This window comes from Schistocerca nitens, chromosome 3 (genome assembly GCF_023898315.1).
Source record: "Schistocerca nitens isolate TAMUIC-IGC-003100 chromosome 3, iqSchNite1.1, whole genome shotgun sequence".
In the NCBI taxonomy this organism is placed as follows: Eukaryota; Metazoa; Arthropoda; class Insecta; order Orthoptera; family Acrididae; genus Schistocerca; species Schistocerca nitens.
In genome coordinates, this window is record NC_064616.1 from 620,567,610 (window position 1) to 620,582,605 (window position 14,996).

The window sequence follows — 14,996 nt, forward strand, 5'->3', positions numbered from 1 at the left end:
TCTAGAATTTATTTAATGTATGTAAAAACGAATGAACTGTTATATTTTAAACTTCATGTTTAGAAAAAACACAAATTTTATAGTTAATTACCTCAATTGATACCACAATTTTTAATAGATTTGGAAAATTCTACACATTCATACACTTTTAAGTATGGATTGTATGCTGTGCAAAATTCATAGAAGAATCTCTCTTACTTATGAAGAAATGTGTACCTATAGCAACAAATGCTGCCATTAGTAAGTGAAAAAAATGATGAAATTTCACACATAAAAAAATTACTTCGTTATGTTTTAGAACTTCCACTGCTATGAGTATAAATTCTGAATCCTTCCTGGTCATGCTGACAAAGTTTTATGAATTTATTTGTAAAAGTATAGACAGTGGAAATTGAAATGTCCTGTGGTGCCTCTCCTGCTCCAAGTCTGCCCGTTTGATGTCCTACCCCCTGTAAGGAATAAATATACTGAGAAACAGCGGTTAGAATACAAAGTTCCTTGAACAGGTTTCTACATGATGTTCTTGAATTTACACTATAAATGATATCTTGTTACACACTTAATCATGCTAAAAACTTTTGCTTTGATGAATTACCCCAGAATATGATCCCATATAACATAATAGAATGAAAGTAAGCAAAGTATGCAAGATTATTTATATTTATATCTCCTCTATCTGGAATTATTCTCACTGCAAATACAGGCTTGTTTAGGCGCTTCAGCAACTCTGTGGTATGCCCTTCCCAACAGAATTTATTATTGAGTTGTAGTCTCAGAAATTTAACACTGTCAACCTCTTCGATTTATATGTCCCAATATGTATACACATGCTAGAGTGAATTCTCTTACATGTTCTGAACTGGATATAGCGGGTCTTTTCAAATTTTAATGCTAATGAATTAGCTTTAAACCATTTATTAATATGAGTGAACATTTGATTAGCAGCCATTTGTAAATCTGTACTTGATTTGCTACTTACCGCAATGTTTGTATCGTCTGCAAACAAAACAGACTTAGCATCTGGCAGTGTAATGGATGGGAGGTTATTAATATACACAAGAGAAAGCAACTGACCGGAGCTGGAACCTCACATGTAATTAAATGCCAATAAAATGAAGACTGACTGCTTATTGCACAGGTACTTTGCAAAGACACCCTTTGTTTCCTATTAGATAAGATTCAAACCGTTTTGCAGCACTGCTAGTGACACCATACTATCGTAATTTACTTAAAAGAACGCTTTGATTCACACAGTCGAAGGCTGTTGACAGGTCACAGAAAATTCCAGTAGCGTCTTATTTGTTACTATCTGAAAAGAATCACTGTGGGGATAAGGGCCAGCTACCTATTGCAGCGATGGGGCTGAGGATGAAAAAGAACTGTAGTCCATGCCATACAAATACCCATACTTCATTCATCCACTGTGTGACAGTGAGAGCAGTTGGTGACTTGCAACAAACTTTATATAATTACACACCTATATGAAACTTTTTCCTCGTTGATACACCCACAAAATGTTGAAAGGAATAAAGTTTGCCGTTTACCACATTTTCGCTGTTCATCCAGTAAAACTGCCACATCAGGCAGGACGTTTCAATTCATTATTTGTTTACTATTAACTATGTTCTCTACACATTCTTCAAACAGTAGTCACATGTACTACGGGATGTTCATGCAAAATTATAACATTTTACGACACATACTTCAGGAGATATCCCATCATAAACACAGAGACGCGCGAAAAACTGTCGCATCATGCAAGACGTTTAGATTTATTACTTCTTTGCTACTAACTAAATTCGCAACACTGTATGCAGACAGTATCCACATATGACACTGAAAATACCTACAAAATTATACCATTATATGACTCATAGTTCAAGTGATATGACATCGTAAACATTATGCTGCATGAAAACGAAACTGCAGGGCGAAATCGCTAGAGATACAGGTACACTGTGGGGACAAATATGTGTTAGATACGTTCAGTATACAGGGTTATTACAAATGATTGAAGCGATTTCACAGCTCTACAATAACTTTATTATTTGAGATATTTTCACAATGCTGTGCACACACATACAAAAACTCAAAAAGTTTTTTTAGGCATTCACAAATGTTCGATGTGTGCCCCTTTAGTGATTCGGCAGACATCAAGCCGATAATCAAGTTCCTCCCACACTCGGCGCAACATGTCCCCATCAATGAGTTCGAAAGCATCGTTGATGCGAGCTCGCAGTTCTGGCACGTTTCTTGGTAGAGGAGCTTTAAACACTGAATCTTTCACATAACCCACAGAAAGAAATCGCATGGGGTTAAGTCGGGAGAGCGTGGAGGCCATGACATGAATTGCTGATCATGATCTCCACCACGACCGATCTATCGGTTTTCCAATCTCCTGTTTAAGAAATGCCGAACATCATGATGGAAGTGCGGTGGAGCACCATCCTGTTGAAAGATGAAGTCGGCGCTGTCTGTCTCCAGTTGTGGCATGAGCCAATTTTCCAGCATGTCCAGATACACGTGTCCTGTAACGTTTTTTTCGCAGAAGAAAAAGGGGCCGTAAACTTTAAACCGTGAGATTGCACAAAACACGTTAACTTTTGGTGAATTGCGAATTTGCTGCACGAATGCGTGAAGATTCTCTACCGCCCAGATTCGCACATTGTGTCTGTTCACTTCACCATTAAGAAAAAATGTTGCTTCATCACTGAAAACAAGTTTCGCCCTGAACGCATCCTCTTCCATGAGCTGTTGCAACCGCGCCGAAAATTCAAATCGTTTGACTTTGTCATCGGGTGTCAAGACTTGTATCAGTTGTAAACGGTAAGGCTTCTGCTTTAGCCTTTTCCGTAAGATTTTCCAAACCGTCGGCTGTGGTACGTTTAGCTCCCAGCTTGCTTTATTCGTCGACTTCCGCGGGCTACGCGTGAAACGTGCCCGCACGCGTTCAACCGTTTCTTCGCTCACTGCAGGCCGACCCGTTGATTTCCCCGTACAGAGGCATCCAGAAGCTTTAAACTGTGCATACCATCGCCGAATGGAGTTAGCAGTTGGTGGATCTTTGTTGAACTTCTACGTATCTGTAGTGTGTCGTGACCATATGTCAATGAATGGAGCTACAGTGAATTTATGAAATCGCTTCAATCATTTGTAATAGGCCTGTATATGAAATATATGTGACGTACGTACACAGGCAAAGCGGAGGTAAAAAGCTCCTTCTAAACCACTGATTAGATTTCTAGGTCAGTACGTACACCCATATCACTTAATATCTGAAAAGAAACACTATGGAGATAAGAACCAGCAGCCGTCTATTGGGGTATGGGTGAGGAAAGGGAGGACATGGAGATGGACACATATAGGGTGGAGAGAAGATTGACAGAGAGAGGGGAAGGGGGATTGGCTAGAAAGGGAAAAGGAGGATATAGACTGAGCGAGGGGAGAGTAGAAGATGGACAGAAAAAGAGAGGAGGATGAGGTAGAGAGGAGGGGGAGGAGGAAGAAATACACGGAAAAGTGAAGAGGAAGAGATGAGCAGAGAGGGGGAGGAAGTAATGGACAGAGAGAGGTAGGTGGAGGAGATGGACAGACAGAATGGGAGGAATTGATGGGCAGAGAGAGAGGAGGAGATGGGTAGAATGAGGGGGAGTGAGCAGATGGACAGATGTGAAAGGAGCAGATAGACAGAGAGGAAGGAGCAGATATACAGAGAAAGGAAAGAGGAGAAGGAAAAGATGGACAGAGATACGGCAGAGGAAAAGATGGTCAGAGGGAGAGGGAGGAGGAATCGAAGAGGGAAAGGGAAAAAGATGGACAGAGAGATGGGATAGAAGGAGGTGGACAGAGAAACGAGAGGAGGAGATGGAAGAAAGTGGGGGGAGAAGGAGAGGGTCAGAGAAAGGAAAGAGGAGATGGGCCAACCGACTATCTACCAGTGTCCTCACTGAAAATAATTTTATAATCTCTTCTGCTAATGTCGGCACTACTACAATGATTCCGATTAACTATGTCAGCTTTTTTATGTGTGAAACTATTCCATTAGAATTTCGTATCATACTGTGTCGAAAAATCAGCTGTCGTCTTTATGGGAAGGTATTGGTGGACGCATAGCAAGTCTTGGTATACTTGCGCAAGATTTTCATGCGTGTGAAATCGTAAGTTATGATACTGGCGCATGAAGTAAACATTTGTCCTAGAAGTCGATTATTGCTGTGTATTTGTTTTCAATGTACATGCTGTCGGAACTGTCAAGAAGACTGTAGTATGTGATGTATATTAATTATTTATTCTTGCCGTGCGGTTGATGTTTGAGAATAGGGACAATGGTTTCGAAAAAAGGGTCGTTGTTTCGTTCACTAGCTCCTTTATCTCAAACTATTGCTGAGAAACTGAACTCAGATGATTCTAGAAATGGCGTGAGACTGTTAATACAACGTAAGTAAGAAATACGAATCGCAGACATCTACATATGAAAGTATTGGAATTGTGTAAATGTATGCAGCGCGAATACCGATTCTCACCATAATCGTTTTTCCATGTACAGGGCTATCACTGATCGTAGTGAGCTTAAGACAATGGATTTTGTTTTTGTATGAAAAAACTGGTTGCTAATCCATTTCTCTAGGGGCATTGACCGTTAAGATATCGGTTTGTTTCTCCAAGTGACAAAAAGCTATTTTTATGTTTTTTTTTCTCGAATCACAAAGTAATGTGTTGGTCATAGTTGAGACAAGGGTTACCTAGTTCCTTCGTTTGTACCAAAGGAAACTCCTTATGGAGTCGTGAAGGTATAATTAGCAACACACCACACTCAGAGTGTGGATTTACTGTTATAAAGAATAGCCTAATAGTTGGTAGTGAATAATTACTGTCCCTGGAAGAGAGAGAGAGAGAGAGAGAGAGAGAGAGAGAGAGAGAGAGAGAGAGAGAGTGTGTGTGTGTGTGTGTGTGTGTGTGTGTGTGTCAGAAAACTACTTTACTTGTATATCTCATTGATTTCTCCCTCGTGGTATGAAAACCATATGATCATTAGCAACTTGCAGAAAATCACCTGTTCAGTTCTTGAAGGACCTTTAGTTGGCCAGAGGGATACAGTGCACAAAACTTGGGTGATAACTATAATTCATACAGACTTCTATTTACATTTTATGGGAGCAACTTTACACCAGGGTTCAGTGATCAGGTCAGCTGAAATCAATAATATCAGTTTTTCCAGGATTTTTGTGTTTGTATTTGGTTTGGTATGTCTTCATTGTTGTATAATTAGTCTGGCACCATCGATAACGCCTTAATTCCTGTGGCTTCTCAGTTAGTTTCATTGACTTTCTCCAATTAAATAAGTTTCATATTTGGAAGAATGCAGTTGCTCTGTCCAGCCATACTGATTTGGGTTTTCCTGGATGGCTAAGGTAACTGCTGGGGTGCTACTTTAATCAAGGCCACAGCTGACCACCCATCCTATACTCATAAAGCATGTTATGTATGCTGTGTGTTGTATGTTTTGGCCTACTAATTTGCGTTGTTGACTAATTGTGTATCATTGTGAGATGATCTTTGGATGAATAATTACATTATGTCACTATGATGTGAAATGTGTTTACAAATATAATACACTAGCAAATTTGGCAAAGCTTCACGATTGTCAAATATGTGTGATAATTGGATGTGTCCATCTTCCCTTCCCCCTATCTGTTTGTCGTCTTCTCTTTCCATCACCTCCTATCCCCCACCTCTCTCCATCTGCACCCCCCTCCTCTCTCATTCATCTTCTGCTTCCCCCTTTCTATATCCATTCCATCCCTCCCCACTCTGCCCCTTTCCTCTTCTCCCCTCTTGAACTTTGTTAATTGTTATTGCCAACTAAGCTGTGATTGGAAATTGAATTTGCTTAAAAGAAATGAGTAAATTGTATATGGGATATGACAGACCTCCTTTGTTGCTGCATCTGTGAGGGTAGTAGCTTCAAGAACATTATTTCACACAGTTTGTATGCAAACAGGTTGGGTTAGAAAGTTTCAGGTGATTCAGATTCTGAGAAAAACAAAACAGATAGTTGTATATACAATTTTTGTTTGAAATGATATCTTAGGAGGAAGAATAGGTAAGGGAGAAGCAATCTGTCTAATGTTATATGCACTGCTATTGCAGTTAAAACTGACTGCGGAGAAGAAAATGAAACCATACATATTCAGAGCTCAGCAGAGCGCGCGCGCGTGCCACACACACACACAGAGAGAGAGAGAGAGAGAGAGTGAGTGTGAGTGAGTGTTTGTTTCAATAAAGGAATGTGTGGTCTATTCGTGTCCGAACATTTAATATAATCTTCTGTAAAAGTTTGAAATTAAATTGGGCAAGAACTTTTGGAGATTTTTGGTAACAACATTAGACAATGGATTGTCTTTAAATAGTAGTATAGATTTTCTCAGTGAAAAATATGGCTGCATACTGACCTTGTAAATGATCTACATAAAGAACACTTGACTCCTTGTTTAAATGCTTTGCAGTATTAGTTGTAGCCAAGGGGTTAATAGGGATTCTCTACAAGTCATCAGCTTTGACCAGTGATGTAGGAACAATAGGACAAATACCATGGACAACATGGCTACTGTAACATATCAGTGGCGACTGTTTTCAAACAGAGTAAGCTCGACATCAGTCTGTCACACCAGCCAAGTTTTTAGTTTCACTTTGGTTGGCTTTGCTCACTCAAAACTATCGAGTCTATCCTAGTCTCTGAGCAGAGCTACAGATCAGTCTGCCACCACAAGGTTTTTGTTGCTTTCACATTTATTGGCTTTGCCAACTAACAAGAAAATTTGAATATACACAGTAAAAGGTGACGTCACAGCAGCTTTTAATACTACGTCACAGGTCAAAGTTGATGTCTTGTATCGAATATTCCTCCTGACCCTGGTCATGATCAGTTACAACTGAATATACCATCCCAGTCCATATTGCATTAAGACCATATGACACATAGTATCATGTACTTACGATTCATAGTGGTACATGTATTAATGTTACTTTACGAGGTGCATTCAAGTTCTAAGGCCTCCGATTTTTTTTTCTAATTAACTACTCACTCGAAATCGATGAAACTGGCGTTACTTCTCGACGTAATCGCCCTGCAGACGTACACATTTTTCACAATGCTGACGCCATGATTCCATGGCAGCGGCGAAGGCTTCTTTAGGAGTCTGTTTTGATCACTGGAAAATCGCTGAGGCAATAGCAGCACGGCTGGTGAATGTGAGGCCACGGAGAGTGTCTTAAATTGTTGGAAAAAGCCAAAAGTCACTAGGAGCCAGGTCAGGTGAGTAGGGAGCATGAGGAATCACTTCAAATTTGTTATCACGAAGAAACTGTTGCATAACGTTAGCTCGATGTGCGGGTGCATTGTCTTGGTGAAACAGCACACGCGCAGCCCTTCCCGGACGTTTTTGTTGCAGTGCAGGAAGGAATTTGTTCTTCAAAACATTTTCGTAGGATGCGCCTGTTACCGTAGTGCCCTTTGGAATGCAATGGGTAAGGATTACGCCCTCGCTGTCCCAGAACATGGACACCATCATTTTTTCAGACTTTGCGGTTACCCAAAATTTTCTTGGTGGCGGTGAATCTGTGTGCCTCCATTGAGCTGACTGGCGCTTTGTTTCTGGATTGAAAAATGCCATCCACATCTCATCCATTGTCACAACCGACGAAAAGAAAGTCCCATTCATGCTGTCATTGCGCGTCAAGATTGCTTGGTAACATGCCACACGGGCAGCCGTGTGGTCGTCCGTCAGCATTCGTGGCACCCACCTGGATGACACTTTTCGCATTTTCAGGTCGTCATGCAAGATTGTGTGCACAGAACCCACAGAAATGCCAACTCTGGAGGCGATCTGTTCAACAGTCATTCGGCGATCCCCCAAAACAATTCTCTCCACTTTCACAATCATGTCGTCAGACCGGCTTGTGCGAGCCCGAGGTTGTTTCGGTTTGTTGCCACACGATGTTCTGCCTTCATTAAACTGTCGCACCCACGAACGCACTTTCGACACATCCATAAATCCATCACCACATGTCTCCTTCAACTGTCGATGAATTTCAATTGGTTTCACACCACGCAAATTCAGAAAATGAATGATTGCGTGCTGTTCAAGTAAGGAAAATGTCGCCATTTTAAGTATTTAAAACAGTTCTCATTCTCGCCGCTGGCGGTAAAATTCCATCTGCCGTACGGTGCTGCCATCTCTAGGACGTATTGACAATGAACGCGACCTCATTTTAAAACAATGCACATGTTTCTATCTCTTTCCAGTCCGGAGAAAAAAAATCGGAGGCCTTAGAACTTGAATGCACCTCGTACTTTCTGCACTGTAGCCTTTATAATGTAGCTTTACTGTGAGCTAATCAGTGTGCCAAACTGTTTACAGAGCTGTTAACAATATCTTTTAATGTTAGCACCATTGGATTTAGCCCAATCTACATCAGAATGCATACTCCACAAGCCACCATATGCTGCTTGATGAGGGTACCTTTTCCCACTAATATGGTAGAAATCAGCATGGGTTTCGAAGAAGACAATCATGTGAAACCTAGCTCGTGCTATTCGACCACGAGACAGAGGGTCATAGGCCATAGACACGGGTATCCAGGTAGAGGCCGTGTTTCTTGACTTCCACAGTTCCCCACAGTCGTTTAATGAACAAAGTAAGAGCATATGTACTATCTGACCAATTGTGTGATTGGATTGAAGAGTTCCTAGATAACAGAACACAACATGTCATTCTCAATGGAGAGAAGTCTTCCGAAGTAAGAGTGATTTCAGGAGTGCCGCAGGGGAGTGTTGTAGGACCATTGCTATTCACAATATATGTAAATGACCTTGTGGATAACATCAGAAGTTCATTGAGGCTTATTGCGGATGATACTGTAGTATATCGAGAGGTTGTAGCAATGGAAAATTGTACTGAAATGCAGGAGGATCTGCAGCGAATAGACGCATGGTGCAGGGAATGGCAATTGAATCTCAATGTAGACAAGTGTAATGTGCTGCGAATACATAGACGGATAGTTCCCTTATCATTTAGCTACAAAATAGCAGGTCAGCATCTGGAAGCAGTTAATTCCATAAATTATCTGGGAGTAGGCATTAGGAGTGATTTAAAATGGAATGACCATATAAAATGAATCATCGGTAAAGCAGATGCCAGACTGAGATTCATTGGAAGAATCCTGAGGAAATACAGTCCAAAAACAAAGGAAGTAGGTTACAGTACACTTGTTCACCCACTGCTTGAATACTGCTCACCGGCGTGGGATCTGTACCAGATAGGGTTGTTAGAAGAGTGAGAGAGAGAGAGAGAGAGAGAGAGAAAAGATCCAACGGAGAGCAGCGCGGCCCGCTTCGTTACAGGATCGTTTAGTAATCGCAAAAGTGTTACGGAGATGATAGATAAACTCCAGTGGAAGTCTCTGCAAGAGAGACGCTCAGTAGCTCGGTACGGGCTTTTGTTGAAGTTCCGAGAACATACCTTCACCGAGGAGTCAAGCAGTATATTGCTCCATCCTACGTATATCTCGCGAAGAGACCATGAGGATAAAATCAGAGAGATTAGAGCCCATACCGACAATCTTTCTTTCCATGAACAATACGAGACTGGAATAGAAGGGAGAACCGATAGAGGTACTCAAGGTACCCTCCGCCACACACCATCAGGTGGCTTGTGGAGTATGGATGTAGAAGTAGATGTGGATGTAGAAGTAGATGTATACAGTGGTGTACACACAAGAAGACAAATAGTGGGACAAAGTACAGTGGCAGGGAACAGTGTACCATGTGATGATCCAGCCAGTTTCATCATTCTGCCATGTCTACCTGTAGTCTGCACTTCAGGGTGCACATAAAACATTTAGCATTGATTTTCGTATTAGTTCAGGTATTGTGAGGGTACTTTGCTACTATAGTGTTCATTATGGGTGACAAAAAGAATATACAGGAAGCATTCAGTTACGAAGCAATAGCTATAGTTTTCCAAGCATATAAATTGTTAGAAATGAAATTATCATATGGCATTATTCGCTGGAAAACCCCATATGGGGTTGTTCATATGCCTTGTGGAAGTCTTTACATTAGACATCACTTTGGCAACTTGCGTGTTGATGAAGGTAAGATGTGATGATTAGGATTATGTTAAGATCCGGTTCCTGAGAGGGGGGGAATCCCCAACCTGGCCGGGAATTGAATCAGGGTCCCCTTGATCTAAAGAGAGTGACACTAATTGCTAGACCACACATTGTGGACTCTGCTAGGTAGAGTCAGAAGCAGAAACAGTGGGTTGGTGCAGTGCTTACCCCAGCATTGCCAGTTACCAGGGTAGGAAACATCTGGAGTGTGTAGCCTGGCACGGAAATGGTGCTCTGACATGTTGCAAGTCATTCTCTCTCTCTCTCTCTCTCTCTCTCTCTCTCTCTCTCTCTCTCTCTCTCTCTCTCTCTGCGCAGAATGCACCACCTTCTTCTGTGCACATCGCTATAGTCATTCCCATGTTTCACCCACGAATGGGGGGGGGGGGAGGGGGCTCTCTTTCTGTATACCTCCTTATGGGCCCTAAACTTTTTCGGTACTGCTTTGTGAAAATAACATTATCTTCCCTCCAGGGATTTCCATTTGTGTTTATTGAAGATTTTCATAGTAATCGCATGTTAATTGACCCTACCAGCAATATATCTACCAGACTGTCTCTCAATTGCTTTAATGTCTTCCTTTAGTTCCACCTGATGGGAATCCCGAACACAATAACCGAATTCAACGATGACCTGCACAAGTGTTCTGTACACTTCCTCTACATGTTCTACCTTAACAAAGAGTTGTTACACAATATTATGATGGCATCGGTGATTGAAAACAGGAGAGTAACCTTTACTTAAAACTTCCAAACAGATAGGCCGTAGTCAATGTATAGTCTTCTCTGACGTTTCGTCTCCGACTGTGGGAGATATTCTCTGAGGTAAAGCAGCGAACTGCTACATTGTATGAACGGGAGAGTTAACTTAACATTTTGAAATTTGCATCACTGAAGTGTGTTATCACTTTGTGTAGCTTCGTGCAGGGCAAAATTTCATGTTTTTTTTATCTAATTAATTTGTCTATTTGCTGAAAACTAATTTAACGGTTTTCAAGAAAAATGTTGAAGTGCCTCATTTAGGCTTGAGAATAATAATCACATTATAAACAGTGTGAAATAATACTTATGGTACACCTATAGTGATTATACCCCTACTGCAAAGAGCCTTCCCGAGTTTCTTTTCATACATCACATTATTTAAGTAGAAATACTGAAGTGTCAGATACTAGCTATCAGCTTTGACCTGTGATGTCATCGAGATGGCAGACATAGCCATGTCACCATTATGTGGTATGGCAACATCAGGCAGACAAAAGCAGTTCCAAAATAAAAAAAAAAAAAATTAATCAAAATTATTTGAAGAAGAGAATGAAGCTAATGGAACACCAGTGGGAATTTGGGGACTTTGGTGAGAAGACACACAAGAAAATGACATTACACACCCACACAAAAAATTATGCAAAAATCCATTACTGGTACTTAATGGCTTGTGAAAAGTATTGGTCGCAATTTAATTTATTTATGCATTTCGATACATCGTTAGCAGAATATAGCTGTGGTAAAAGAAAAAACAAGAATTACCACAGGAAATGCCACAGAACAATTACATGCGCAATGGTCATCCGTTGCATCAGTACTTATAAAGAAATACATGACCAAGCCACACGGTAGTGGGCACATACGATACAGGAAAGAGCTCATACATATATGAAGTCTAGTGCCAAACTGACTGCATAGAAATCAGTAAAGGTCAGGAAAACAACTGCTATCACCAGATAGCATTTGGTAACTAATACGGTGTATCAATCTTCCTCTTCTCTACAGGTATTAGGCTTCCTCTGTCTCTTCTCCCATTGCATGTATAATTTATTACCTTTAAGGGAAGTCTCTCACTCTCCATTCTTTGTAGATGTTTGTTCCATTTTCTTCTGTAATCTCGGAAGTTTTTCATTGAGGCTCAAGATTTGCAGTTCTTCTCAAATATCTTGATTTCTTAGCCTGTCTCCTCTTGTGCAACCTCTAACACATCTAAGGAATTTCATTTCTTGTGCCAGAATCCAGCTCTCTTGCTTCTTGGTTATTACCCAGGTCTCACTTCCATAGAGCTGTGTGAGAACTGCAAAAGTTTTGTAAAATTTAATTAGAGTGTCTTTTCTGGTTCTGTTTTTTAGGTTTCTGTTAATTGTTACTCATAGCTGGCTGAATTTACTAAGCTTAATTTCAGTACCTCTGCTGTAGCCATATGTCATTCCACGTCCGAGGTAGTTGAAATGGTTTACTTGCTCTAAAGTCATCTGATCTATCACTATTTTGGTTCTGATTGGTTCTTTCCCCACGAAGGCCATTGTCTTAGTGTTTTATTTTGAAATTTTCATGTTAAATTTTGCACTTACTTGTTTTAGCAAGTCGATTCCTTTCTGAAGGTCATCTTCCTTATCTGCTAGGATCATCAGCATATAGTAAATTACTTAAAAGAATGTTCCTATATAGTTAGATGCCTTTCTGAAATTCTGATTTCCATATATGTCTTATTTCATTAATGTAGATGTTGAACAAAGTTGGAGAGATGCAGCAGCCTTGTCGTATCCCATTGTTAGTTGGTATCTCATTAGTTGCTTTACCATTGAGGTCTAGAGTGATATTTGTGTCTTGATATAAACTTTTTATCGCATTTACTAGATGCTTTGGATATCCGTGATTTGCGATTATTTCCCAAAGTTTCTCTCTGTTGATATTGTCAAAAGATTTTTTAAAGTCAATAAAAGCAATGTGTGTTTCTTTATTATACTCTCTCAGTTTTTCTATTATTTTCTGTAGAATAAAAGCTGCATCTATCGTAAAACGTCCTTCCCTAAAACCCATTTATTCCTCAAGCAGTACTGCTTCTGCTATGTTTTTGTTTTTAAAATCTTAGCATACACCTTGAATTTTCTGTCGGGGTTATGCATCAATGTATTATGAAAAATGTAACCAGCAGGAGATCATACACTGAACATAAATTATGTACTATATAATTTGAAAACCATGGAGTAACCAGGCAGGCTTAGTATTTAAAAAATAAGAGTTATGTAGTAAACAGAATGAAAAATAAATAATATAACAAAAATACAGATCTCATGTGGCATATTGGCTGCTATAATTACTAAATATAGACCAGGTGTCTATTGAGAACATTATTTATAACAATGTGCGAGACATAAGGCCGTGCAGTTCTAGGCGCTACAGTCTGGAGCCGAGTGACCGCTACGGTCGCAGGTTTGAATCCTGCCTCGGGCATGGATGTGTGTGATGCCCTTAGGTTAGTTAGGTTTAATTAGTTCTAAGTTCTAGGCCCCCCCCCCCCCCCCCAAGAACCATGGACTTTGCCGTTGGTGGGGAGGCTTGCGTGCCTCAGCGATACAGATAGCCGTACCGTAGGTGCAACCACAACAGAGGGGTATCTGTTGAGAGGCCAGACAAACATGTAGTTCCTGAAGAGGGGCAGCAGCCTTTTCAGTAGTTTCAGGGGCAACAGTCTGGATGATTGACTGATCTGGCCTTGTAACACTAACCAAAACAGCCTTGCTGTGCTGGTACTGTGAACGGCTGAAAGCAAGGGGAAACTACAGCCGTAATTTTTCCTGAGGGCATGCAGCTTTACTGTATAATTAAATGATGATGGCGTCCTCTTGGGTAAAATATTCCGGAGGTAAAATAGTCCCCCATTCCGATCTCTGGGCGGGGACTACTCAAGAGGATGTCATTATCAGGAGAAAGAAAACTGGCGTTCTACAGATCGGAGCGTGGAATGTCAGATCCCTTAATCGGGCAGGTAGGTTAAAAAATTTAAAAAGGGAAATGGATAGGTTAAAGTTAGATATAGTGGGAATTAGTGAAGTTCGGTGGCAGGAGGAACAAGACGTCTGGTCAGGTGAATACAGGTTTATAAATACAAAATCAAATAGGGGTAATGCAGGAGTCGGTTAAATAATAATAACAAAATAGGAGTGCGGGTAAGCTACTACAAACAGCATAGTGAACGCATTATTGTGGCCAAGATAGACACGAAGCCAACGCCTACTACAGTAGTACAAGTTTATATGCAAACTAGCTCTGCAGATGACGAAGAAATTGAAGAAATGTATGATGAAATAAAAGAAATTATTCAGATAGTGAAGGGAGATGAAAATTTAATAGTCATGGGTGACTGGAATTCGGTAGTAGGAAAAGGGAGAGAAGGAAACATAGTAGGTGAATATGGATTGGGGGGAAGAAATGAAAGAGGAAGCCGCCTTGTAGAATTTTGCACAGAGCATAACTTAATCATAGCTAACACTTGGTTCAAGAATCATAAAAGAAGGTTGTATACCTGGAAGAATCCTGGAGATACTAAAAGGTATCAGATAGATTATATAATGGTAAGACAAAGATTTAGGAACCAGGTTTTAAATTGTAAGACATTTCCAGGGGCAGATGTGGATTCTGACCACAATCTATTGGTTATGAACTGCAGATTGAAACTGAAGAAACTGCAAAAAGGTGGGAATTTAAGGAGATGGGACCTGGATAAACTGAAAGAACCAGAGGTTGTAGAAAGTTTCAGGGAGAGCATAAGGGAACAATTGACAAGAATGGGGAAAGAACTACAGTAGAAGAAGAATGGGTAGCTCTGAGGGATGAAGTAGTGAAGGCAGCAGACGATCAAGTAGGTAAAAAGACGAGGGCTAATAGAAATCCTTGGGTAACAGAAGAAATATTGAATTTAATTGATGAAAGGAGAAAATATAAAAATGCAGTAAATGAAGCAGGCAAAAAGGAATACAAACGTCTCAAAAATGAGATCGACAGGAAGTGCAAAATGGCTAAGCAGGGATGGCTAGAGGACAAATGTAAGGATGTAGA

At 40.5% G+C, this 14,996-nt stretch overlaps 1 protein-coding gene across 1 annotated transcript in view; it reads left to right on the top strand.

Moving 5' to 3' along the window:
- Nucleotides 1-4,182: 4,182 nt before the first annotated feature.
- Nucleotides 4,183-14,996, top strand: part of LOC126249684 (COMM domain-containing protein 5-like) — a 44,801-nt gene continuing 33,987 nt past the window's right edge. Inside the window, exon 1 of the mRNA XM_049951362.1 lies at nt 4,183-4,437. Within this exon, the coding sequence (XP_049807319.1) occupies nt 4,326-4,437 (112 nt within the window). The 5' untranslated portion in view covers nt 4,183-4,325. The remainder of the gene's footprint in view (nt 4,438-14,996) is intronic.